Source organism: Mirounga leonina, unplaced genomic scaffold (assembly GCF_011800145.1).
Source record: "Mirounga leonina isolate KUSES-001 unplaced genomic scaffold, KU_Mleo_1.0 Mir_176, whole genome shotgun sequence".
Taxonomy (NCBI): domain Eukaryota; kingdom Metazoa; phylum Chordata; class Mammalia; order Carnivora; family Phocidae; genus Mirounga; species Mirounga leonina.
In genome coordinates this window covers 44,897,415-44,919,948 of record NW_023270454.1, presented here as the reverse complement: position 1 = coordinate 44,919,948, position 22,534 = coordinate 44,897,415, and the positions used below count along the sequence as shown (strand labels likewise).

The 22,534-nt window shown below is 37.1% G+C and overlaps 1 protein-coding gene across 8 annotated transcripts in view; it reads right to left on the bottom strand.

Annotated features, from left to right (window-relative positions):
• ELF2 (E74 like ETS transcription factor 2) overlaps positions 1–22,534 on the bottom strand; it is a 108,334-nt gene that overhangs the window by 20,829 nt on the left and 64,971 nt on the right. Inside the window, exon 1 of one of the 8 annotated variants that reach the window (XM_035023049.1) lies at positions 2,260–3,425. The exons of 6 other annotated variants lie outside the window; for them this stretch is intronic. In XM_035023049.1, coding sequence (XP_034878940.1) covers positions 2,260–2,317 — 58 coding nt within the window. In that variant the 5' untranslated portion in view covers positions 2,318–3,425. Of the gene's footprint in view, positions 1–2,259; positions 3,426–22,534 lie in introns of those variants that run through there. One more of the 8 variants, XM_035023050.1, reaches the window with a different exon arrangement.

Here is a 22,534-nt window from a genome sequence, read left to right as displayed (position 1 = left end):
ACATGAAAATGATTAAGGAAATAATTTGAAAACAATTATATGTAAAACATATTCTTTGCAGAACATTATAATCATAAAGGAAACTTCAATTGTTAGGATTTGTAAATACTAAAGAAATGCTCTAGGACCAGAAAGCACTTAAAAAAAAAAAAAAAACTTTTATCAAAGGGAGATTAAACTTGTATTTTCAAACTGTACACCGTCTATAGGTTTCCATTCCAAGCAAAATATCTACAGGTCACATTCAGCTTCGCTAATTCCAAAAGCTTATGAAAGAAATACCTTCCACTGGCAAAATTTAGCCCTCTAAACTTTACAATATTTTTCAAGATTCTGACTGCAGGGGCTACGCTAAGGTTCTCTTGGTATGTTCACAATCACTGGAAACATCTCTTGAAATGTTTAACACTCACAAAAATATCACTGACCCACACAATTCCAGGTATTGTTAGTACCAATAATATAAGACCAAAAATTCCGTTCCTTAATTCATATTACGTTATTAATGGACTGAACATACACAAAAGGAACCAAGTTCTTATTTACTAACACTTTAATTCTTGCTCTTATCAGAAAATAACTGTCAAATGTGTTTCAGTCACTACGCAGGAAACTGTGATTTTTCTTGGGACTTTTAAAACATGTAATACTACATTTTATAGGAAAAAAAGGCTGGTCACTCATGTATTATACAATACATAGTTATATCATTCAAGACTTTATTTCAACTAAAAGTCCTGTTAAATTTAGCGATACCCGTTATGTTCATGATTTTCCCCAATCGAACTGAATCAGAGTTCCACCAACCAAACCACTAATTTCACGCTCCCAGAGTATAAGATCTTTTACAGCACTACTCTTCGGTGAATATTTCCCATATTCCAATTCCCATAGTTGGCGATATGAAATAGAACCCCGGGAAAAGGAACATGTATGCTTGTTACTGCTATAAGTAAGTAATATTCTAGCACTGCTACATGGATTGAGGGCCCTGATTGCGCTGTCTGCTATTAAGTAAAGCTGCTTTTTCTATGTAACTTAAGTCCGTGCCCTTCCGCTGCAGCAGTGGCGCTGCACATCCCCCACCCCCGCGGCCACTTCCGTGTTTACACTCCTCTTCCCTCCAATTCCATGCGTACATTGTCAGCTTCACTCCCGCCCAATCTTCATTGGCCCAACGCGGGCCCCGAGTCCCGCCCCCAGAAATCAACGTTCTTATTTGGAACATCTCAGAGAGCAGATTGGAACCAGGGGCCTGTCAATCCCGACCGTTCTGTCCTCTCCGAGGCGCTTCCGCTATGGTGGGAGGTTTGGGGGGGAGGGGAAAAGGGGGCAATTCCGTGCTGAGACTTCCCTAGGGCCAAGACTCCCTCTCGCCCGCCCCACTCCTTCACATTCACCCACTGTTTACAAAAATAAACGTTCTTCTCTGATGCCCCAACGCTCTAGGTCAGGGGCACCAAATATATCCCGTGTCCTTCCCATTCTTCCCCCTAAAAAAACAACCCACGAGGGAAGGGGCATAAACCTACTTCTTCACAGCCACCCATTAAATGAGGAAAGGGAGGCGGGCCCCTGAGAGAAACATCCTCCCGAGCTATTACACATTATTCAGTGACCCTTTCCAGAACCGTTACTCCTGAGACCGCACAAGGTGGGGACGTGAAGAGGAGGGGCAGAGCATTTTTTTGGCGGGTATCGGTCTACCGGACATGGCCCGGGGCTGCCTCGTCCACGCGGAAGTCGTGGATTTGCGGACCAAGTCTGAAAGGAGAACCGAGCGGGGGTGGCGAGCGTTCACCGGAGAAGCCCGCCGCCCCCGACCGCGGGCAGCAGCGGCCTCTCCGGCCAGACAGCGTGGCAGGCGCAGCCGAGAGACAACAGCCTCACTCACTTCCTGGTTCCTCAGCAACTGGGGTGAAGCGCACAACTCGTCCGCCCCCGAGTCCCTAACTTAACTGCGGCTCGGTTCTCCAGCACCGGCTGCCAGCGCTCCGCCCGGCAGCTGCCGCCGCTGCTCGCCGAACACACCCTGAAGCGACAGCGCCAGATTCGAGGCAGGTTACTCTCCAAGGTGATCACTTCCTGATTCGTCGCCTCCATTACTTCATTCACTACCCCCCTTTCCCCCGGCCGCTCCACTGACTGAGGTGGACACTGAACCCCCTGCACTGACCGCCATAGGGGAGTCACCCCGCCTTCTGTGCACCCCCTCTCCTGCTGCACCGATGCACAGGAGAAAAGTTCCCCTGTCCTTACCAGCCCGGATGAGCAGATCCAGCTGGTTCGTGGGTCCCTCATGCAGAGACGTCGCCATGTTTATCCCGGGGCTGGAGCTGCTGCTTCACATTGACTTACACCGTGAGCAGCGGCGGCAGGGGAGGAGGCGGAACCCGCGGCCGGAGACACACGCCGTGCGACCGACACACACTCACGCACTCGCACACACTCAGACGCCCGGATCCTTGCGCGTCCTCCGACAGGAAGCCGAGGCCGGCCCGCCTCCCGCCGCGGGGCTGAGAAACCCCACCACCTAACGGCAGGGGCGGCGGCGGCGGCGGCGGCCGCCTCGGCTGGCAACGCGATCCTTCCGCCCCGCGCCCAGACAGGAAGTCCCGGACGCCCGCCCCGGAGAGCGGCCGCGGCCCACCGCGAGAGAGACACCTGAGGCTGGAAACTGCCCCGGGAGCCGCGGCCAGGACAGGGCCCCTCGGCAGGAAGAGGCACATTTCACGCTCTGCGGAAGAAAAGTCGGCAATTGTCCCCACCTTGGAAAAGAGCCATTAATCAAATTTTCTTGCTGGACGAGATCTAATACCTAGTCCCACAGCTGTAAATAAAGGTGGCTATTTAACTTGTTTGGGCCGTTCCAAAGCTTATGCAACGTGTAACCCGTCCGCTTGAAAAAGCTGCACTTTAAAACAGGAATAGCAACAACAAAAAAAGAGGCACACCTACAAAATATGCTAAAAGCTTTACTTGGAAAGTAAGGAGTTTCTAACTACTTTCAGAGGCTGACTTCGTCTTTTTCCCACTACAGAACTGTTAAAGAGCACACTAAACAGGTATTTATTAGTAAACAACAGAACATGCCAACCTCTGGGAGATCAGATTATCCTTCCCCAATTTGCTAGTCAAGAAATTCATGTACCCTTTCATTTCTATTTTGTTCGTTTGGAAACAAAGGTATTCATTTATATCCTCTCCTTTAAAAAATATTTTTCATAGAAACTAATCTTATAAATAAGTACATGCTAAATAAAATACAATAGAAGAGGGGGATAAATTGCATTTCGTGACTACAAATTTATTGACGAAAGAAAATCAAACCAATAAAATGACTCAGATGAATCTTCATTAAAACAAAAAAATGCTTCCCTGATCCAAAAGAGGTTTGAAAGAAAATGTTGCCCTGAAGTTGTTTCTACACATAATTTATATAAAACAGTGCCTTCTCCAGAGTAAGTGCTCAATAAGTTTTTTTAAATAAACACCAAAAAAGATTTGGTATTTACAAATTTAATATTTATGATCTGAATGGAATGAACTGTGCTGATAATCTAGAAAGGAAAAAAATTGCCAGGGGTAATACTAATGTAATATTTTACAGAAGTTTGCCCAGTGTGTCAGTGCAATTTCAGAATACACATACACAGCCCATGACTTTTTTTTTCATTTCTTCTCAATACTCACTTATTCTTTTGGAGCTTTGTCCTAGCCCTACCACCATGATCCCCACCCTCCCCCAAAAAAACTTATATGCCATTTCCAAAGTACAACTCCCCTTAAACTCAATAAGGATCTTTCTTGCATTAGGTAAACTTTCACCTACGGGACAGAAGGAACTGTATGACTGGCAGCTTTTTAAATCTCTAGTCAATTTTTAAAAAGGGTCATCCACTGATAGGCAGCATCTTAACTGGAGACAGTTTCCAGGTGGGGGATGATATGGAACGCCAAGGAGTAACTGCTGGCTTTAGGCAAATCACGGAAATTGATAATAAACCTGAATTTCTACTCCTATCAATCAGTAGTAGATTTTCATGTATTTAAAATGGAAGAGAATCGTATTTTTTCTGGAGGCAACAGGTTAACTTGGCTCAAGAAGGCATACTCAACATACGAGTCATTTTGCAGCCTGATGTGTAACTTTTACCCTACAGTTTGCTTCTTGAGCTGTATCTTAAGAAGTCAATAGTGTGTATTTTATTCTTTGTACATCTTAATTATATGTATTCACCTCAGCCTTATATTTTAAGTTCCAAGAGAAGAGAAGCTATATCTATGCCTAAGACTTCACTCTGTGTGTTTGTGTGTGTGTGTGTGTTTGTGTGTGCGTGAGTGATAACAAATCAATTCAGAAAGACTGGAAAATATTCCTATATATTTAAAATTCCTGTAAAAACAGAATTCCTTGGGCTTTAATGCACTTCTGCCTTGCTACTGAAACTAAGATTTCAAAAGCCACCAACACTTTAGAAACCAAAAATACTATACTGGAAATAGCAAGTAAGGATAAGCTGCTGCTAGAAATATAAGTTGGTACAAACTTTCAGGAAAGCACTGTGGCATTATATGTTAAGAGTCTAAAAGAGGTTCATACATTCTAACCCAGGAGTTTCATTTCCTGGGCCTAGCCTGAGGAAATAAGACATTCAATGGATTGTGCCATTAAAAATGCATTTGAAAAAATTTTAACAACACAGTAAAATAGTAAAAATACAAATATGCCAAGATTTAAATATATATTTCTTCCACCAATATGACTCAAACCCTGTAGTACATGTGAATGTATGTATATGTAATATACTGTATACATGTGTGTACACACACGTTTCACACATACTCATCTGCATTTCTCAAGTCTTCAAGATTAAGCAGGTATTATTAATAAGCAGAATAAAAAACTGAGAACAGATAGGCTAAGATGGTAGACAAATCATATTACAGCACATAAGAGCAAATTCATATTCTGCTAATAACATTACAGAAAGATATCTCCTACATCAAAGTTACTGCTATATCCTAGCAGGGGGAAAAAAGATAAATAGGTAACTCTTACTGAAATAAAAGCCACTATGCTAAATGCTTTACGTTCACTTTTTTCACATACTCCTCCCCCTCATTCCTATGAATTATATATTACTATTGCGCTCACTTTATTGATGTGGAATCTAAGGTTCCTTGACCAAGGTCATAGACTTAATGGGAGGATTTGAACCCAAGCACTGACTCTAGAGTCCTTACCCTCAACCACGACCCAAGCACCAAAGTAACAAGGCCTTTTTATCTGTTATAATGCATTTAGTCCCTGTCCATTTTCTTGTCTGAAAATCCTTTTTTTTTTTTTTTTTTTTTCTTTAAGAAAGAGAGAGCACAAGCAGAGGAGGGGCCAAGGGAGAGGGAGAGAGAGAATCTGAAAAAGGCTCCATGCTCAGCCCAGAGCCCAATACCGGGCTCCATCTCACAACCCTGAGATCATGACCTGAGTCGAAATCAAGATTCAGATGCTTAACTGACTGAGCCACCCAGGTGCCTCTGAAAATTCTTTTATATTCCTCCCTTCAAGACGTGGAACCTAATACCCTTCTCCCTTCTAACAAATAGTATAAAGCTGAAGTGATGGTGTGGGACTTCAGAAACTGTCTGCTTGATCTCTTCCTTTAGGGTCAATCTCTGAGGAAGCCAACTGCCATGTCATGAGTACACTCAAGTAACTGTGGAGAGGCCCTTGAGGCAAGAAAAAACGGCATCTTGCCAACAGTCTTGTGTCTGCGCTAACTATAAGACCGATCCTCCAGCCCTAATCAAGTCTTCAGAGGACTGCAGCCTCACAAAAGACCCTGTGCTAGAACCAGCAAGTAAGCTACTCCCCAGTCCTTAACCCAAAAAACTACAATATAAGAAATGGTTGCTGTTTCAAGATGCTAAATTTGGGGTAATTTGTTAATCAGAAAAAGAAAATACAGAAGGAAGGCATTTAAACTCTCAACTTGTCACATTTCAGAGCTTAGATTTTAAAAAAGGATAAAGTTTAGAAACGACTTTAACTTTTAACTACAGTATCCTGAGCAGTTCTTTCCATTTCTTAATTCTTTATAGTCCAGGCATCAACTCTTTCATCCTCCAACCTCTCCATTTTGAAAATGTCTTTATATTATCATTAAAGTCTAATATAACAAAAAATAGATACCCTTGGCTTTTTGAATGATTTTATGGTTCCACAGTAACCAAAATGGAAAACATTCTTGAGAGATATTGTTTCCAATACCATATATGTTGCAAATGTTTTTATTTTTAGATTACCCAGATGATTTCATTTGTGTTTTCCATTTATCTAGTATATGGAATCATAAAATGTTACGGATTGGAAAGGAGCCTAGAGACCACATCACCTAGAGGTTTTCAAAAAATAAAGAACCTGAATATCATGATCTCTCTTCCTGGCTACCCTAAATTAGATATATTACATCTTGAAAACCAAATATATAATTGTGTGCTCTAATAGATGCTAATAAAAACAAAAGGCACAGGCTTTAAAGTTTAAAAAAATTACAGGTTGGAATCTAAGGGAGTAGACATTCTATGCATTAATATTATCTTCCTACAATTCAGGAGAAGGATGCCAATTTCCTATTTTAGTAATAACAGCTCTCTACCAATGGGAGAGTTATTTGAGAATCACTAATTTAGTCCAATGCCCTTACATTTTACACATGGGGAAACTGAGGCCCCAAGAAATTAAATAATTTGATCAGTCATACAGTATCTTACGATTTCAAGGTCAAAAATTCTACAGTCTTCTATAAAACTTAGAAATTATAAAACAGACAAAAAGTTAAATCCATTTTACTCCAACTATATAAACTATAAGTTGCAAAATGATTGATGTTTTGTTTTTTTTAATATCAAAAGCTAAAGCAATGGTTAATGTCTTTTCTGACAAATTAAGAAAATAAATGAAAAAAATTTTTGAGCAGTGAATGGTGGGAGAACAATAAAAGGACGCCAAATGGTCTAAGCTTTTCTGATACAACTGAACTAATAAAATTCAGAGCTGGGGTGTGATGTGTTGGACACGCTTAGGAGGAAAAAAAAGTCAAGAAAACTAAGCTATAAGAAAAATATGCCTGGGGCGCCTGGGTGGCTCAGTCGTTAAGCGTCTGCCTTCAGCTCAGGTCATGATCCCAGGTTCCTGGGATCGAGCCCCGCATGGGGCTCCCTGCTCCGCAAGAAGCCTGCTTCTCCCTCTCCCACTCCCCCTCCTTGTGTTCCCTCTCTCACTGTCTCTCTGTCAAATAAATAAAAAATAAAATAAAATCTTTAAAAAAAAGAAAAAGAAAAATATGCCTATCAAACAATAAAAAAAGAAGAAGAAAGAAAAATATGCCTATCAAGGACAAACTAGAAATCAAGTGATTTAGGACCATTAAGTAAAGCTTGGTTCATCAGCCTTGGAAGACAGACAATAAATGTAGAATCTACAGATTTACAGAGAAAAGATTAATTATTTCACATGTTTTATGCCACTATTTTATTATCTATTTGCAGTTTTTTATACTACTGACTTGTTTATTTAATAGTCAGGTTTTATAAAGTATTATTAAAATGAAGGTGTGTGAACCCATAGTCACATATTCATTCATTTATTCAACAAATAATTATCTAGCACTTACTTTGAGCAAGTTTCTGTCATAGGCATCTATTATTATACCTGGTAGCACTAAGTTATATAACAAAAGGAAAAAATTAAGCCTTCCTAATGCACACAGAACTCCCACTAAGGGTGAAATCCTTAGAGACGGTATGATGTATGAAACTGATTATACATGAAATTAGGAAATAGTGGGTTTATACTACAATTTGGACTACCACCCAGGAAAGTTAAAATTATTTATATGTATAAAAGCCTTCATAAATCACAGATTTTTAATGAGGGGTTCACAAAGGCAAAATTTTGTTAGTACTCTGCATTTTTCTAAAGAGAAGGGCCATTGCTTGTTTTAGTCTCAAAGAGATCCATGACTCCTAAAAGTTATTTTATCAGAAGTTCCTAGAAGTTATTTTATCATAAGTTATCTTGCCATATGCATTTATGGACTACAAAAACTCTACAGTGAGTAAGGATTCAGTATGGGCCATTTTTAAGACTGACGGTTTGGGGGCACCTGGGTGGTTCAGTCAGTTAGTTACGTGGCCAACTCCTGGTTTCATCTCAGGTCATGATCTCCCGGTAGTGAGATCAAGCCCCAAGCTGAGTGAGCCCCAAGTAGAGCTCTGCACTCAGCGCAGAGTCAGCTTCAGATTCTCTCTCCCTCCCCCCTCACCCCCTCACACTTTTTCTCTCTTTCTAAAAAATAAATAAATAAATAAAATCTAAATAAAAAAAATTAAGGTTTGGTTTAGATTCATGTTTTCTGCATTTTACTTATTAAGTTATTCCTGGGACAGACTCTCCTTGAGCTTGTTGACTCTTCACTCTGTGGTTTACACTAGGTGACACACTGCTTCTGATTCTTAGCAGCCATTCCTAGAAGACTGTCACTGATGTTGTAGCTAGTCTTTTCCTATGGATATTAGACAAACAACTCTTTTCAAACAGCATTTATTAAGCACCCATATGTACATGATACCCTGCAAAATGAGTTTAAATAGTTAATGATAACTACATTTTAGATAACATTTATGACAAGTGATTTCAAGGGCTTGGATTTTTATTATCATTAGAGAATATGTAGTATCTTGAATACTCTGGAAATTTTTTTCAATTCTTGTGAAACTTTATAAGAGCTAATACATGATTCGCATTTACCATGTTTATGAAAAATTTACAATGGAGTTCTCAACTAAACTATACTACCACTTTAAGTCAAATTCTATTTTGATTGATTCCTAAAGGAATATTCAGATTACGTAATTTCTTCCCCTCTTACTATATAGCTTCTGCACTCTACCCACCAAAAAGTTCCTCAGAGGTTAACACTGAGCATTTAATTGCCAAACCCAGCTATCTCCTCTTAGTCTTCACCTGACTCTACTTCTCTGCACAAATAACATTATTAACCACCCCTTACTGAAATCCTTCCCTTCATTTGATTTTTCATGAGAATAAACTGTCTGGCTTTGTTTTCTCCTATTTGTTTCTTTTCAGTTGATTTCATCCACTTCCACACAACCCTTAAATGTGGTGTTCTCCCAAAGTGTGATCCTTAACCACTTTCTCTCTTCCTTCTTTACTCTTTCAATAGTATTTATTATCCATTCACTTCCAGGGTTTTCAATATTATTTCTGTACTGATTCAAAAATCAGCATCTCCAGGCTTGACTTATTATTTTTTTAGATCTAGGTTCTAATTTCCAATTATATGGCAAACATCTTTATTTGGCTAACCCACTGGTACCTAAAGGTCTTTTATCTACAAATCTCCTTTATTTTCTCTATCAATAACATTACCATCATCCCAGGCTACAAATCTGAGTCACCTATGATCCTAGTTTAGGAACTCGTCTATTATACAATTTTTTTTTTTTTAAATAACAGGAGAGTCATTTTTTTTTTTTTTTTAGATTTTATTTATTTATTTGAGAAAGAGAGAGAGAGCACAAGCAGGGGGGGTGGCAGGCAGAAGGAGAAGCAGACTCTCTGCTGAGCAAGAGCCCCATGTGGAACGTGATCCCAGAACCCTGGGATCATGACCTGAGCTGAAGGCAGATGCTTAACCGACTGAGCCACCCAGGAGTCCCTATTATGCAATTTTTTAAAAAAAGATTTTATCCATCCATTTGAGAGAGAGATAGCAAGAAAGAGCATGAGCTGGGGGGGGAGGGTGTGCGGTAGGGAGAGGGAGAAGCAGCCTCCCCGCTGAGCAGGGAGCCCGACACGGGCCTTAATCCCAAGACCCTGGGATGCCGACCTGAGATGCTCAACCAACTGAGCCACCCAGGCGTCCCTATTATACAATTTTTGAGGGGGATTTAAAACATACATGAAATTATAAAAAATATAACAAACAGTCACCTTCCCAACACCCAGAACCAACAACTGTTAACATTTTATTATTTAAAGGTGTTTTTTCACCCTAAGAAATAACACATTACAGGGGAAGATAACATTTTTGAATACTACCCCCAGTTCTCATTCACCATTCCATCTCTCCAAAGAAACCACTATCGTAAGTTTTATGCATATTCTTCAATTTTTTACACTTTTATGTTTTTGTGTATGTATATATTTATAGGTGTGTGTATCCCAGAATAATATATATACTATTATTTTTGCATGCTTTGGGTACATAAATGACATTATTCTATATACGCCATTCTAAAATTTCCTTTTTTTCATTCAAGATTTACATTCTATCCATGTTGGTGTAAATAAATATAGCTATGCTTTTTAGATGCTACACATTATTCCAGTGCATGAATTTACCCCCATTTTATTTATCAAATTATCTACTGGTCAGCAAATAAATGTATTTCCACTTTTCACTTTTATGAACAATGCTGCAAAAAATTCCTCTCCATGTTTTTTTACACATGTATGCTAGAGTGTCTCCACAGTATATAATAGAAATTTTTACATACAAATAGAATTTTTATATAATAGAATAAGTGCATTTTTAATTTTATATGTTACTCTCCCCAAAGTAGCTGTGCAAGTCCAAAATTCCACCAGTGATGTGTTAAGAGTATCCACTTTTCTCAAATTCTTGTCAGTACAAGATATAATCAGACTTTAAAATTTCTGCCATCTGTTGGGTGACAAGAAAACCATCATTGTTGCATTAATTTGCATATACTTAATAAGTACTGAGGATACTTTTTCATATACTTACTGGCTATTAATATTTCCCTTATAAATTGCCTAGTCATATCCTTTGTCATTTTTCTATGATAATTTTTGTCTTATTCATGTGCAGAATATTAACATTCTAGAAAATAATTCAGATATGTGTTGCAAATATCTTCTGCTAGCCTGCTCTTTGACTTTTACTTTGATTGGCCTATAGTATTGTTTGTCCTACAAAAATTTTAGGTTTTGATGTAGTCAAATTAATATGTGTTTTACCTTACAGTGTATGTTAAAAAGGAAATCATAAAGGAATTAAGAAATATTTAGAAATGAATTATAATTAAAATATGTCAAATAGGTGTGACACAGCTAAAACAGAACTTAGAGGTCAGGAGATGAAAAGGTTTAAAAATAAAGAAGCCAAGTATTCAATTCATAAAGATGGACAAGTCAACAAAACAAAACCAAAGAAATAGAAGGAAAGAAATAATAAAGAATAGGAAAAATGAAATAGAGCACAATAATTTTTTTTTAAAGACAGGGAGGGGGGGTAAGGGAGAGAGAGAGAGAGAATCTTAAGCAGGCTCCACACCCAGTGCAGAGCCCAATGCGGGGCTCAATCTCACAACCCTGAGATTATCAACAGTCAGATGCTTAACCAACCAAGCCACCCAGGTGCCCTGAGAAGAATAATTTTAAAAAACAGTGCAGATTCACAAAACCAAAAGATGATTCTGAAAAGATTAACAAATTAGACTTCAGCAAGAGTTATCAAGAAAAGAAAGTGCAAATATAAAACAAAAAGAGAGAAATAACCACAGATAAAATAAATATAAAAATAATAAATCAGTATTATGAACAATTTTATCTTAATTAAGTTTAAATGTGGATGAAGTATATAAAGAAATTGTGTAAATTATATAAAGAAAAAAAATGAGTAGTAAGTAGTAAAGAAATTAAGTGTAGTACAAAACCTCCTCTTCATATTACTTAATGAAAGGTCCTAAACTTAAAGGAAAACAAAGCAAAACAATGAGCAACATGTATCTTTAAATGCAAGGAGTTGAAGATCTGAGAATCCATCAATTAACTGGCCACATTAATAGATTAAAGAAGAAAAATTATGACCTACCAAAAAATGCAGAAAAAGCATCTGATAAGACTCCATACTTAAGTACAACTTAACACAAAAACAAAACCAAAGGCATAGATGGGAATTCTTTATATACTAAAACCTACAACAAACATTAAACTTCAAGTTGGGATACACTCCCTTCAAGATTAAGAACAAAACAGGGATGCCAATTAGTATCACTACTCTTCATCATATTGGAGTTCTTGACCAATATAATATTATAAGAAAAGAAAAAGATGTAAGGTAACCGGAAAGAAGAGAGGAGGGCTAAGTTGTACCAACTGAAGTCTTCTGAGACCAGTAAGCTCCCAGTTGATCCACAAATGACCACAAATAGGGAGGTAAACCCAGCCCATCTCAGCAAAACCACATAGCTAACCCATAGTCTCAGGAAAATCAATAACTAGTTCTTGTTTCAAGCCAATAAATGGTGGTGGGGGGACTGTTATGCAACAATAGCTGACACAAGGAGTAATGGGTATCCATTACTGGGCAACTATAAAGGTAAAATGTGATGGATATCTGTGGTGGAGTATTGTGCAGCAATTAGCAGCAACATATTAGATATATACAAAGCAACATGCATGGATATTAAGAGCAGTACTTACTAAAAAAGAAAGAAACATTAAGATACATAATACCATTTATATAAATCTTAAATATATACAACAGCATATACACAATGTGTTATAAATATGCATTAATCAAATTAAATTTGATGTTTATGAGCAAGGGAGATGTGACTTTATATAAAGAGAGGACAGAAAGGAATAAATCAATTGAAAAATAAATAAGAGGGTGTGAAATAGGGATCTAAACCTTTCTCTCTATAAAAAGCCAACTATCTTAATATAATTTATTAAATAATCTGTCCTTTCCCACTGACTTATAAATCTATGTCTGTTACACACCAGGTATAAATACATGCTTACTCTGTTCCTGGGGTCTCTATTCTATCCTGATAAATTATCCGTTTGTAGGCTAATAACACATTTTAAATTTTTCTAGGGTCACAGGAGGGCAAGCACCCTATACTTTGTTCTTTTGCAGAATTGTCTAGACTATCTTTGGATCTTTAAGAGCTTATCAAATTCTTCCAAAAACAAGTCCTCTTGAGATTTTGACTGGAATTGTATTGAGTTTATAGATTAATTGGGGAAGAATTAACAGCTTTACCTTGTCCATCTTTCCATGTGTGTTTGTGGGTTAAAGATGAAAGGAATCAAATGGTTTTGGTCTATTTCCTCTTAAGTAAGTTGTATATCCCTTCACTTATTTATGCCCTTCAATAAAGTTAAATTCTTATTTTCATTAAGGTATTGCATATTATTATTAGATTTATTCCTAGATACCTATTTAAGTTTTTTACTATTATGAATGGAATCTTTTTTGTTTCATTTTTATTTTTTATTTTAAAATTTTTATTATTGAAGTATAGCTGACATACAATGTTACATTAGTCTCAGGTGTAAAACATAGTGATTCAACAATTCTATATGTTACTCAGTGGTCACCAGGATAAATGTCATCATTTGTTACCAGATAATGTTTTTACAGTATTATTAACTATATTCCCTGTGCTGTACTTATCATCTTCATGACTTCTTTATTTTATAACTGGAAGTCTCTACCTTTTGATTTCCTTCACCTTCTTTGCCCATCCACCGCCCCCCGCCCCGGCAACCAACATTTTGTATTTATGGATCTGTTTCTGGTTTTTATTTGTTTTGTTTTGTTTTTTTTAGATTCCACATATAAAAGTGAAACCATATATTTGTCTTTCTCTGACTTATTTCACTTAGCATATTATACCCCCTGAGTCCATCCATGTTGTCACAAATGGCAAGATTTCATTCTGTTTTTATGGCTGAGTAATATTCCAGTGTGTGTGTGTGTGTGTGTGCATACCACATATTCTTTATGATTATCTGATTATTATTCTTGTATAGAGCAACCCTGATGAACCCTCTAAGCAGGTTTAAAATCTATACAGTTTCTTAAAATTTATGTGTTAATTAAACCATTTGTAAATACCAATTTTGTTTCTTTCCTTCTGATCTTCATGCCTTTTCCTTTTCTTACTTGCATTTGCTAGAACCCCCAGAAATAATGCTTTTTAGTAAAGATGACAGCTGGCATCCTGTTTCCCTATTAATCATGATATTTGCTATAAATTTTTAATATAGACACCTTATCAAGTCCCAATTGAGATTAAGAGTCTCAGAAGATGGTGAATTTTAATAAATGCTTTTTGGATCTACTGGGATGATTATATAGGTTTTCTCTTTTAATTTATTCATGTGGCAAATTATATTAACAGATTTTCTAATAACCTTCTTTGCCTTCCTAGTATGTATTTAGTCATTATGTGTTTTTTAATAAGTGCTAGATTTACTTTTATTTATTTAGAATATTTGTAGCTATGATCATACATAAATTCAGCAAGAAACTTATTTTTTTTTTATGCTGGGTCCATTTTAAAGTTAAGGTTTACTACCTCCATAAAATGAATCGGAAAGCTTTCCCTCTTTTACTGTTTCCATAATAGTTTGTATATAATAGGGCTTATGTATCCCTTGAAATTTTAGTAATAGGCCTGGGTCTGATGGATTTTGACTGAGGGAATGTATATGTAAAATTAAAGAACTTAAGAGGTTGACTTGAACATTTTCTTTTTTCTTTTTTTTTTTTTTAAGATTTTATTTATTTATTTATTTGAGAGAAAGAGAGAGAGAAACAGCATGAGAGGGGAGAGGGTCTGAGGGAGAAGCAGGCTCCCTGCTGAGCCGGGAGCCCGATGTGGGACTCGATCCCAGGACTCCGGGATCATGACCTGAGCTGAAGGCAGTCGCTTAACCAACTGAGCCACCCAGGTGCCCGACTTGAACATTTTCTATTTCTTCTTGAGTCAGTTGTTGTGTATACATAAATATATACACACACTTCCATATACATATATATAATTTTAATTGTCCATAGGTTTTCAAACTCCTTGGCAATAGGTTGTTCATAGTATTTTCTTATGATTTTCAAACTCTATTCTATTGGTTATATTTTTTGTTCTTCATAGTGCTCATTTTTCTTTGATCCCTCTTTACAGAGGTTCATCTATTTTTTAAACTTTAAGGTTTTATTACCTATTTTCTTTTCTATTTCATTAATATTTACTTTTTTATCTTTATAAATTCTTTTATTCTACTTAATTTGGATTTATTCTGTTGATCCTTTATTACCATCTAGATGAACATATGCTCATTATAGCAATCTTTCATATTTTCTAATAAATGCATTTAGAGCTACTAAATTTTCCAGTGGGTTCTACTTAAATCACATCTCAAATTTTTATATGCAATGTTTTCATTGTTATTTAGTTGCAAATATTTTATAATTTTCATTTTCTCTTCCATTAGTGAGCCAATATAAAGTATTTTGATTTTCACCTCATTGTTGATTTCTAATTTTATTGTATTTTGATGAAATGATATATTTTGAATGACACAGATTTTCTGGACATCGTTGAGATTCCTCTATGACCTAGTACACAGTTAAAAGCTGACCTATATATAACTGAAAAAAGTGTACAGGGTTGTATTTTATTAGGTTAGGTACAATGTTCTATATATCTCTAGTTTATGAAGTTTGTCAGTGCTGTAGTTCAATTCTTTGATCCCATTTTTAATTTTTTATCTGCTTCATTTTTCAATTTTGGCAGAGGTGTGTTAAAGTCTCATTGTTTTGTAGGCATGTCCACTACTCCTTGCAATTTTAAGTTTTTGCTTTAAATGATATTTCAAGGCTATGTTGTTAGATGCATATAAGATTATGATGATTATATTTTCTGGGTTGTTCCTTTTAGCAGTTTGAAGAGTCTCTGTCCCAATTAAAAATTTTTACCCTAAATTCTATTTTATTGAACCAGCTTCCTTTGGTTAGTATTTTTCAGATGAATATATTGCTCTATCCTTTTTATATCATTTTGTTTTGTGTATCTGTTAAAAATAACACAGACTCATGTTAAGATCACAACAGATTATTTTAATATAATTTCTGGTCTTGGACTTATTTCTACTATCTTGATTTATGATTTGTAGTTCCATTTTTTTCTCCTTTGTTGCCTTGTGTTGGATTGGTCAAGTTTAGTTTATTCCCTACCCCCAACTTAGTATTTTGGAAGCTATCCCTTCCATTTCTATTATTTTAGTATGTTCTAGTTGCTTAAAATAAATGTCCTTTTCACTTCTCATCTTCTCCAGATCACATTTCACACAGTTCCTAACTATTTTATTCAAGGGCCACCACAATCTAGTTCCACTCTATCTTTCTAGCCTTACCTCTCTCTACCATATACCTCTACAAAGCCTAATCTCTAGTTAAACTATATTGCTTGTCAATCTCTAAATAAAATACAAAATTCCTGGCATTCTGTTCTGGTTCATTACATCGTCTCATTCACTCACTCATTCAATCAACAAATAATTTATTGAAAACTTATTTGGTGCCTAGCTCTGACCAATACCAGTAAATGATAAGGTCTCTGATTTTATAAAGCCTCATGTGGAAACATTAAATAAACATAAATAGAAGAGAATAGAACATCATGAATACATGAATTCAGGTAAGTTAAGTGATGGTAACTGGCTCCCATCTTCCACTCTACCCTCAAACAACCACCACTGGAATACACAACTACCCACCAGGTGGCACCAAACCACAGCCGGACCTTAAGGCTGATGGGGATGTCTTAGCCTGAGTCCTGGAACCCCTTCCACACACATCTTCCTCCATACCATTATCTCGGGTCATTTTATTAAAATCATAATGCCATATCATGTGATCTGAGGTTTTTGGAATTATTTACCACCTCATCGTGGGAGTTTACTATATCACAAGTTGTAGGTGCTAACCAAAAAAGAAAAATGGGGGGCTAAGACAAAAATAACAGAACAGTCCTAATTGAGATTGATGAGTATCGGCTACAGGCAATCTCTCTCTGAGAAAGTGACATTTAAATTGAGATCTAAAGGATGACCAGGAGTAAGAAACTGAAAAACTGGGAAGCAAACAGTATATGTAAGCACCCTGTGAAGGTAAAGTTTGGATTCACGGAAATGCAAAAAGACAACAGTGGTGTGTGTGTGTGTGTGTGCGTGTGTGTGTGTGCATGTGTGTGTGTATACTGGGGTGAAAGGGGTGGTATATAATTCATCAGAGTATAATCTTCAGAGATTGGACTCTGGAGCCCTACTTACCCTCTGAATTTAAATCCTTGCCCCACCACTTAAATGCTCCACCACTTAAATAGCTGTCTAGCCTTGGAAAAGTTATTTAGCCTAGGGTTGTTAAAAGAATATTAAAATATTAATATGTGAAGCCCTAGGAACTATTCCTAGCAATATAGTAAAGAAATTTCAAATGTTAGTGTTTCGGTTTTGTAGCTATTATTGTCATTGTTTCTAGGTGAGTGAGAGGAACCAAATTATTCAGTGTCTTAAAGGCCATTTTAAAAATTCTGAGTATTGGGCGCCTGGGTGGCTCAGTTGGTTAAGCGACTGCCTTCGGCTCAGGTCATGATCCTGGAGTCCCGGGATCGAGTCCCGCATTGGGCTACCTGCTCGGCGGGGAGTCTGCTTCTCCCTCTCCCGCTCTCCCCTCTTGTGCTCTCTCTCTCTCACTCTCTCTCTCAAATAAATAAATAAAATCTTAAAAAAAAAAAAATTCTGAGTATTATCCTAAGTGTAATTAGAACCCACTGAAAGGTTTTAGGGAAGGGAGTGTAATGATTAACTTTATAAATATATTTTTTAAGTCATTTTGGTTACTAGGTAAAGCATAGATTGCCTAGAATGAAAGGGAGAAAGGCCAAGAATGAAAACAAGAAGTTAGAAGGCCAACGGCCATGATAGTAACTCTATAATAAAAAATAACTACAGATTGGTCAAGGCTAGCAGCAATGAAGATGGAAAGAAATGGGAAGATTCAAGATATATTTTGGAGGTAAAACTGACATGTTTTGGTATTGGACTAGGAGAAGGTATAAATGATGACTTCTCAACCAGAAAATCCTTTGCTACTGGACAAAGATTCTTTGTCTACCAAACTTTACTTAGGATCCTGAACCTTCTCCTACCTCCTTCTGCATACTTCCTTGTAAAATCCCACTTTAGCAAGAACTCTGCTAAGTCAGTTTAGCTAGTCAGTTTAGAATCCCCCATCCTCTGTATCTGCTCACTCTCGATATTTGATAGGGTTCCTCATCCTCCCCCATCCCCCAAGTGATGTCTGATCATCCTGGTCTGTCTTCAGCAAGAATCTGTTTAGCCATAAACCCCACCCCTCAGTTCCTGATATTTCCTCTCAGTAATTTTCCATCCACTGACCCCCATCCTGATCCTTGGCTATAAATTCCCACTTGCATATGCTGTATTCGGAGTTGAGCCCACTCTCTCTCCCTCATTGCAAAATCCCATCATAGTGGTCTCTATCCCTATCACAATAGTTCCCCCTTGAATAAAGTCTTCCTTACCATGCTTTAAGATTGTCATTGAAGTTTTTTTCTGTAACACTTTTCAAATGAAATTTTATTCTCCCAGGCTCAGGTAAATTATGAACTTTCCATTACAATAGCTAATAGCTCTCTCCCCCTCATTCTCACAACACTGATTTTTTTGATCCTTAGGTTATAAAAAGTTGTTTTCTTACATATTTTCCCCAATAAAGAGCAAGCTCCTTTACAGTTATGGTCATATCTAATTTTTTGTTCTAGCCCCCCCCCCACACACACACACAAATGCTCTGCGTACCACAGGCAGTCTCAGGTAACCCCACAAATGGTCTCAGAGCCAGGGCAACTCCTCATACTCTTTTACTTCCTTCCTTTTAAGAAGTATAAGAATTCAGCCTGCTTTCTTCTCCTTTCAGCTATTCATTCTATCTTTTGGAATTCTGTTTCCCCCAAGACTAGTTGCAGAATTAAACTAATCTCTCATTAACCTCCCTATTTTGGGCCCCCCCCCCCAAAACAAGTATACAAGGAGGCTTTCTGTTAAAGTGTTTGCTATTAATTACTATTGAAAAACAGAAGGTGACAAAGTTAAAGTAGGGTTTATGATCTTTATGGTTTCCAATCTATAGTTCCTGACTCCCTTTGTGAGATGGCAAGCTGAATGCACTGGCTTCTACCCTTGACTTTTATTCCCAAGGATGAGTTTCCCAGAAGTTCTTTCTTTTTTTGTGGAGGCTTCTCCTCCCAGAAAATAGGACTGCAGATGAAACCCAAACATAGTAATTGGTGTCTTCTTGTCTCTGAGGGCTCCTAAATAGGCAGGAAATGGTAGCAAAGGAATTAAAAACAAATGTGATTCTGCCAACCTCATTTTTTTCAAACTAAATAGCTAAAACTTAATGTTGTAAGTCCAAATAGATGTTATGTGTAGAACAATGTCTCTAGAGAAGAAGGAAAAAAAAAACAAGGATTTTCAAGTTTGTTCAGGAAAGCAAATGTCAAAAAGAGATCAGCACCTTTTGATTTATTTTTCCTCTTGGACCAAATCCTTGATTTCCTCTTGAATTTTTTCATTCTAACTTATTATTCTAAATATTTATTTTCTGGGAATTAAGTAGCAGAAAAAAAGGTGATATAGAAGAAAAAGGATTCAGATTTTCCTAAAAGTCTTGTCAAATGTCATGTACAATAAGAAGTACCTTTTTGCTAACTAAGTTAGAGACATAACTCTTTTCCTTTTGATGTAAAACTTTCTAGAGTGATCTTCTGTAAGGTCATCTAGTATTAAGAAAATGTGTCCCACGTTCTGGCTAACAAAGAACTCATTTTGTTCAAATATATTCTTAAAAAATAAGTAATAATAATAATAAAATAATAAATAAGTTATCCTGGAAGATAACTATTATCACCACCCTCTAATATAAAATATATGAAAAATATTTTCAGTTAAATTTTAAAATTGTTCATTCAAGTAGCATAGTATCTTGGCTGATTTACAAAGTGAAAAGAGGGGCACCTGGGTAGCTCAGTCGATTAGGCAACCAACTCTTGGTTTCTGTTCAGGTCATGATTTCACAGGTAGTGAGATCCAGCCCCGCATGGGGTTCCTCGCACAGCAGGGAGTCTGCTTGAAAGATTCTCTCCTTCTGCCCCTCCCCCCGCACTTGCTCAAGCTCTCTCTCTCTCAAATAAATAAATAAACCTTTAAAAAACAAAGTGAAAAGAAATCAAACATCCAATTATGATCAAACACTGTCCTTAAACTAGGAGAATATGGGTTATTTGTTATAAAAACTGGCACTCTATCTTAATAATGCCTAAGTGAGGGGGCGCCTGGGTGGCTCAGTCGTTAAGCATCTGCCTTTGGCTCAGGTCTTGGGCCCTGTGTAGGGCTCCCTCTGTGGGAAGCCTGCTTCCCCTCTCCCACTCCCGCTGCTTGTGTTCCCTCTCACACTGTGTCTCTCTCAAATAAATAAATAAAATCTTAAAAAAAAATAATGCCTAAGTGAAAGAGAGGAAATGGGTTACATTCTTTCTTCCCTAATATACTCAATGAAAAAAAATTATAGAAACATAAAAAATTTTAAAAATAACATTAGCCCTATCTCATTTCCTAATCTCCACTCCCAAGTTGTAATTAAGCACTGTAAACAGGTTGTGTTTTTTGCACTTTCCTGATTTTTTTGTGAATGGGAAAAAGAAGTCACTCATGAGTTTCTTTTTTTTTTTTTTTAAGATTTTATTTATTTATTTGACAGAGAGAGACACAGCGAGAAAGGGAATACAAGCAGGGGGGAGTGAGAGAGGGAGAAGCAGGCTTCCCGCTGAGCAGGTAGCCCGATGCGGGGCTCGATCCCAGGACTCGGGGATCATGACCTGAGCTGTAGGCAGACGCTTAATGACTGAGCCAACCAGAGCCCCACTCATGAGTTTCATGGTACTGTTTCCACACATAAAAAAATTAAAATGGTGACATTTAGAAATGCTTAATTCCATTTGACTTGCTCCTCTGTCCCTAAACCCAGAGGCCTTAACTGTCAACTATGCCCTTATAATGAAATTTAAAATGACCCACCACATAGCAATAATGAAATCTGGAAACTTTAAGTTAGCTACCATACCTGGCAGTTCTTTGTCTTTCCTCACCTTTCCCCAACCATCCCTACTCCGTAGTATTATTTCCTTGAATGCTTGTTTTTCTCAACTTAGTTGGTAAGCTTCTTTGAGGCCAGGCCCCATGTTTTAGTCAACTTTGAATCACTTATTCCCTAGGAGCCATGATGCTGTTTGTTCAAGTACTTTGTACATGATAGATGTTAAGTTTACCAGTATCTCAACTGTACTTAGTAACTGTCACATGAAGGAGGAAGAGGGAGAATTTATCTGCTGCTTCAAATTATGAAAAGAAATGGTCTTGGCTTAACTGCAAATATTAACTCTGAAGAACAATTTCAGGAGGTGTTAATTTATGTGGTATGATTTGTGACAGAACAATTTTACAATATGGCAAATTTATATGCTTTCTCTGCTAGATTCTAAGCACTATGAATGTAGGTACGTTGCCTGTCTTATGTACCCCTCCAGCCCATGCCTAAAATAGTGCTTGGCATATAGTAGATGCGCAGTGAATATTTACTGATGAATTAATTAATAGTAATTCATTACATCATCTCATATAAACCTAAAAGAATTTTAGTATCTTTTCACCCCCAATAACAGTCTTTTGTGATGGGTATAACACAATATCATAAAAAGCTACTGGATTAACTGGGTTTTCCTGATGGCAGAAGCTCTCTTTCAGTGCTGTCATTCCCAACAGTCTAGATAATGGTTCTCAAAGTATGATCCCTGGGCCAACGGCATCAGCATCAGCATCACGTGGGACTTGTTAAAAATATAAATTTTCAAGTCCCATTCCAGATCCACTGGATCAGAAGTTCTGGAGGTGGGGTTAGCAATCTGTATTTTAACAAGTGCTCCAGATGATTCTGATGTATGGTCAAGTTTGAGAACCACTGGCCACAGAAATTTTTGTCATGGAAATAGGGGGATCTCAAAACACAAAACAGGTCATAAAATATTAAATGATGGTTTAAAGAAATATACTAAATGTTCATATATGAGAGTGTCTTAGGATAAATTAAATTAGGTCAATCAATTAAGGGACATAAAAAATTACCACTACATAATTGAGGGCCTTTTTTTTTTCCTTAGCAGGGATCATAAAAGTATATTCAATAAGCAACATTTAAAATGGCTTTCAGATCCCTACTATGAGTTATTAGGAAGAAAAGAATAGCAGTAGGGCAGAATATAGAGCAGGAATGTATGAGAAAAAGGTGGATGACAGCTAAAAGAATATATGGATGAGACCTAGAAAAACTGTTTTTTAGATTCTAATTGAAATTAAGCACTTTAATTTTAAATAAAGGCACAAATCACAGTAGTTTTGGCAATATCTATGACTTCATAACCAATAGAAATCATAAATATTTTCATATTATAGTTGTTACAGATACCTCAAAATATAATTTATGGTCATCACTACTATGAAATTATAGGCATAAATTAGATCTGCCACTAGCTCTCATTACTAAAGGCATTA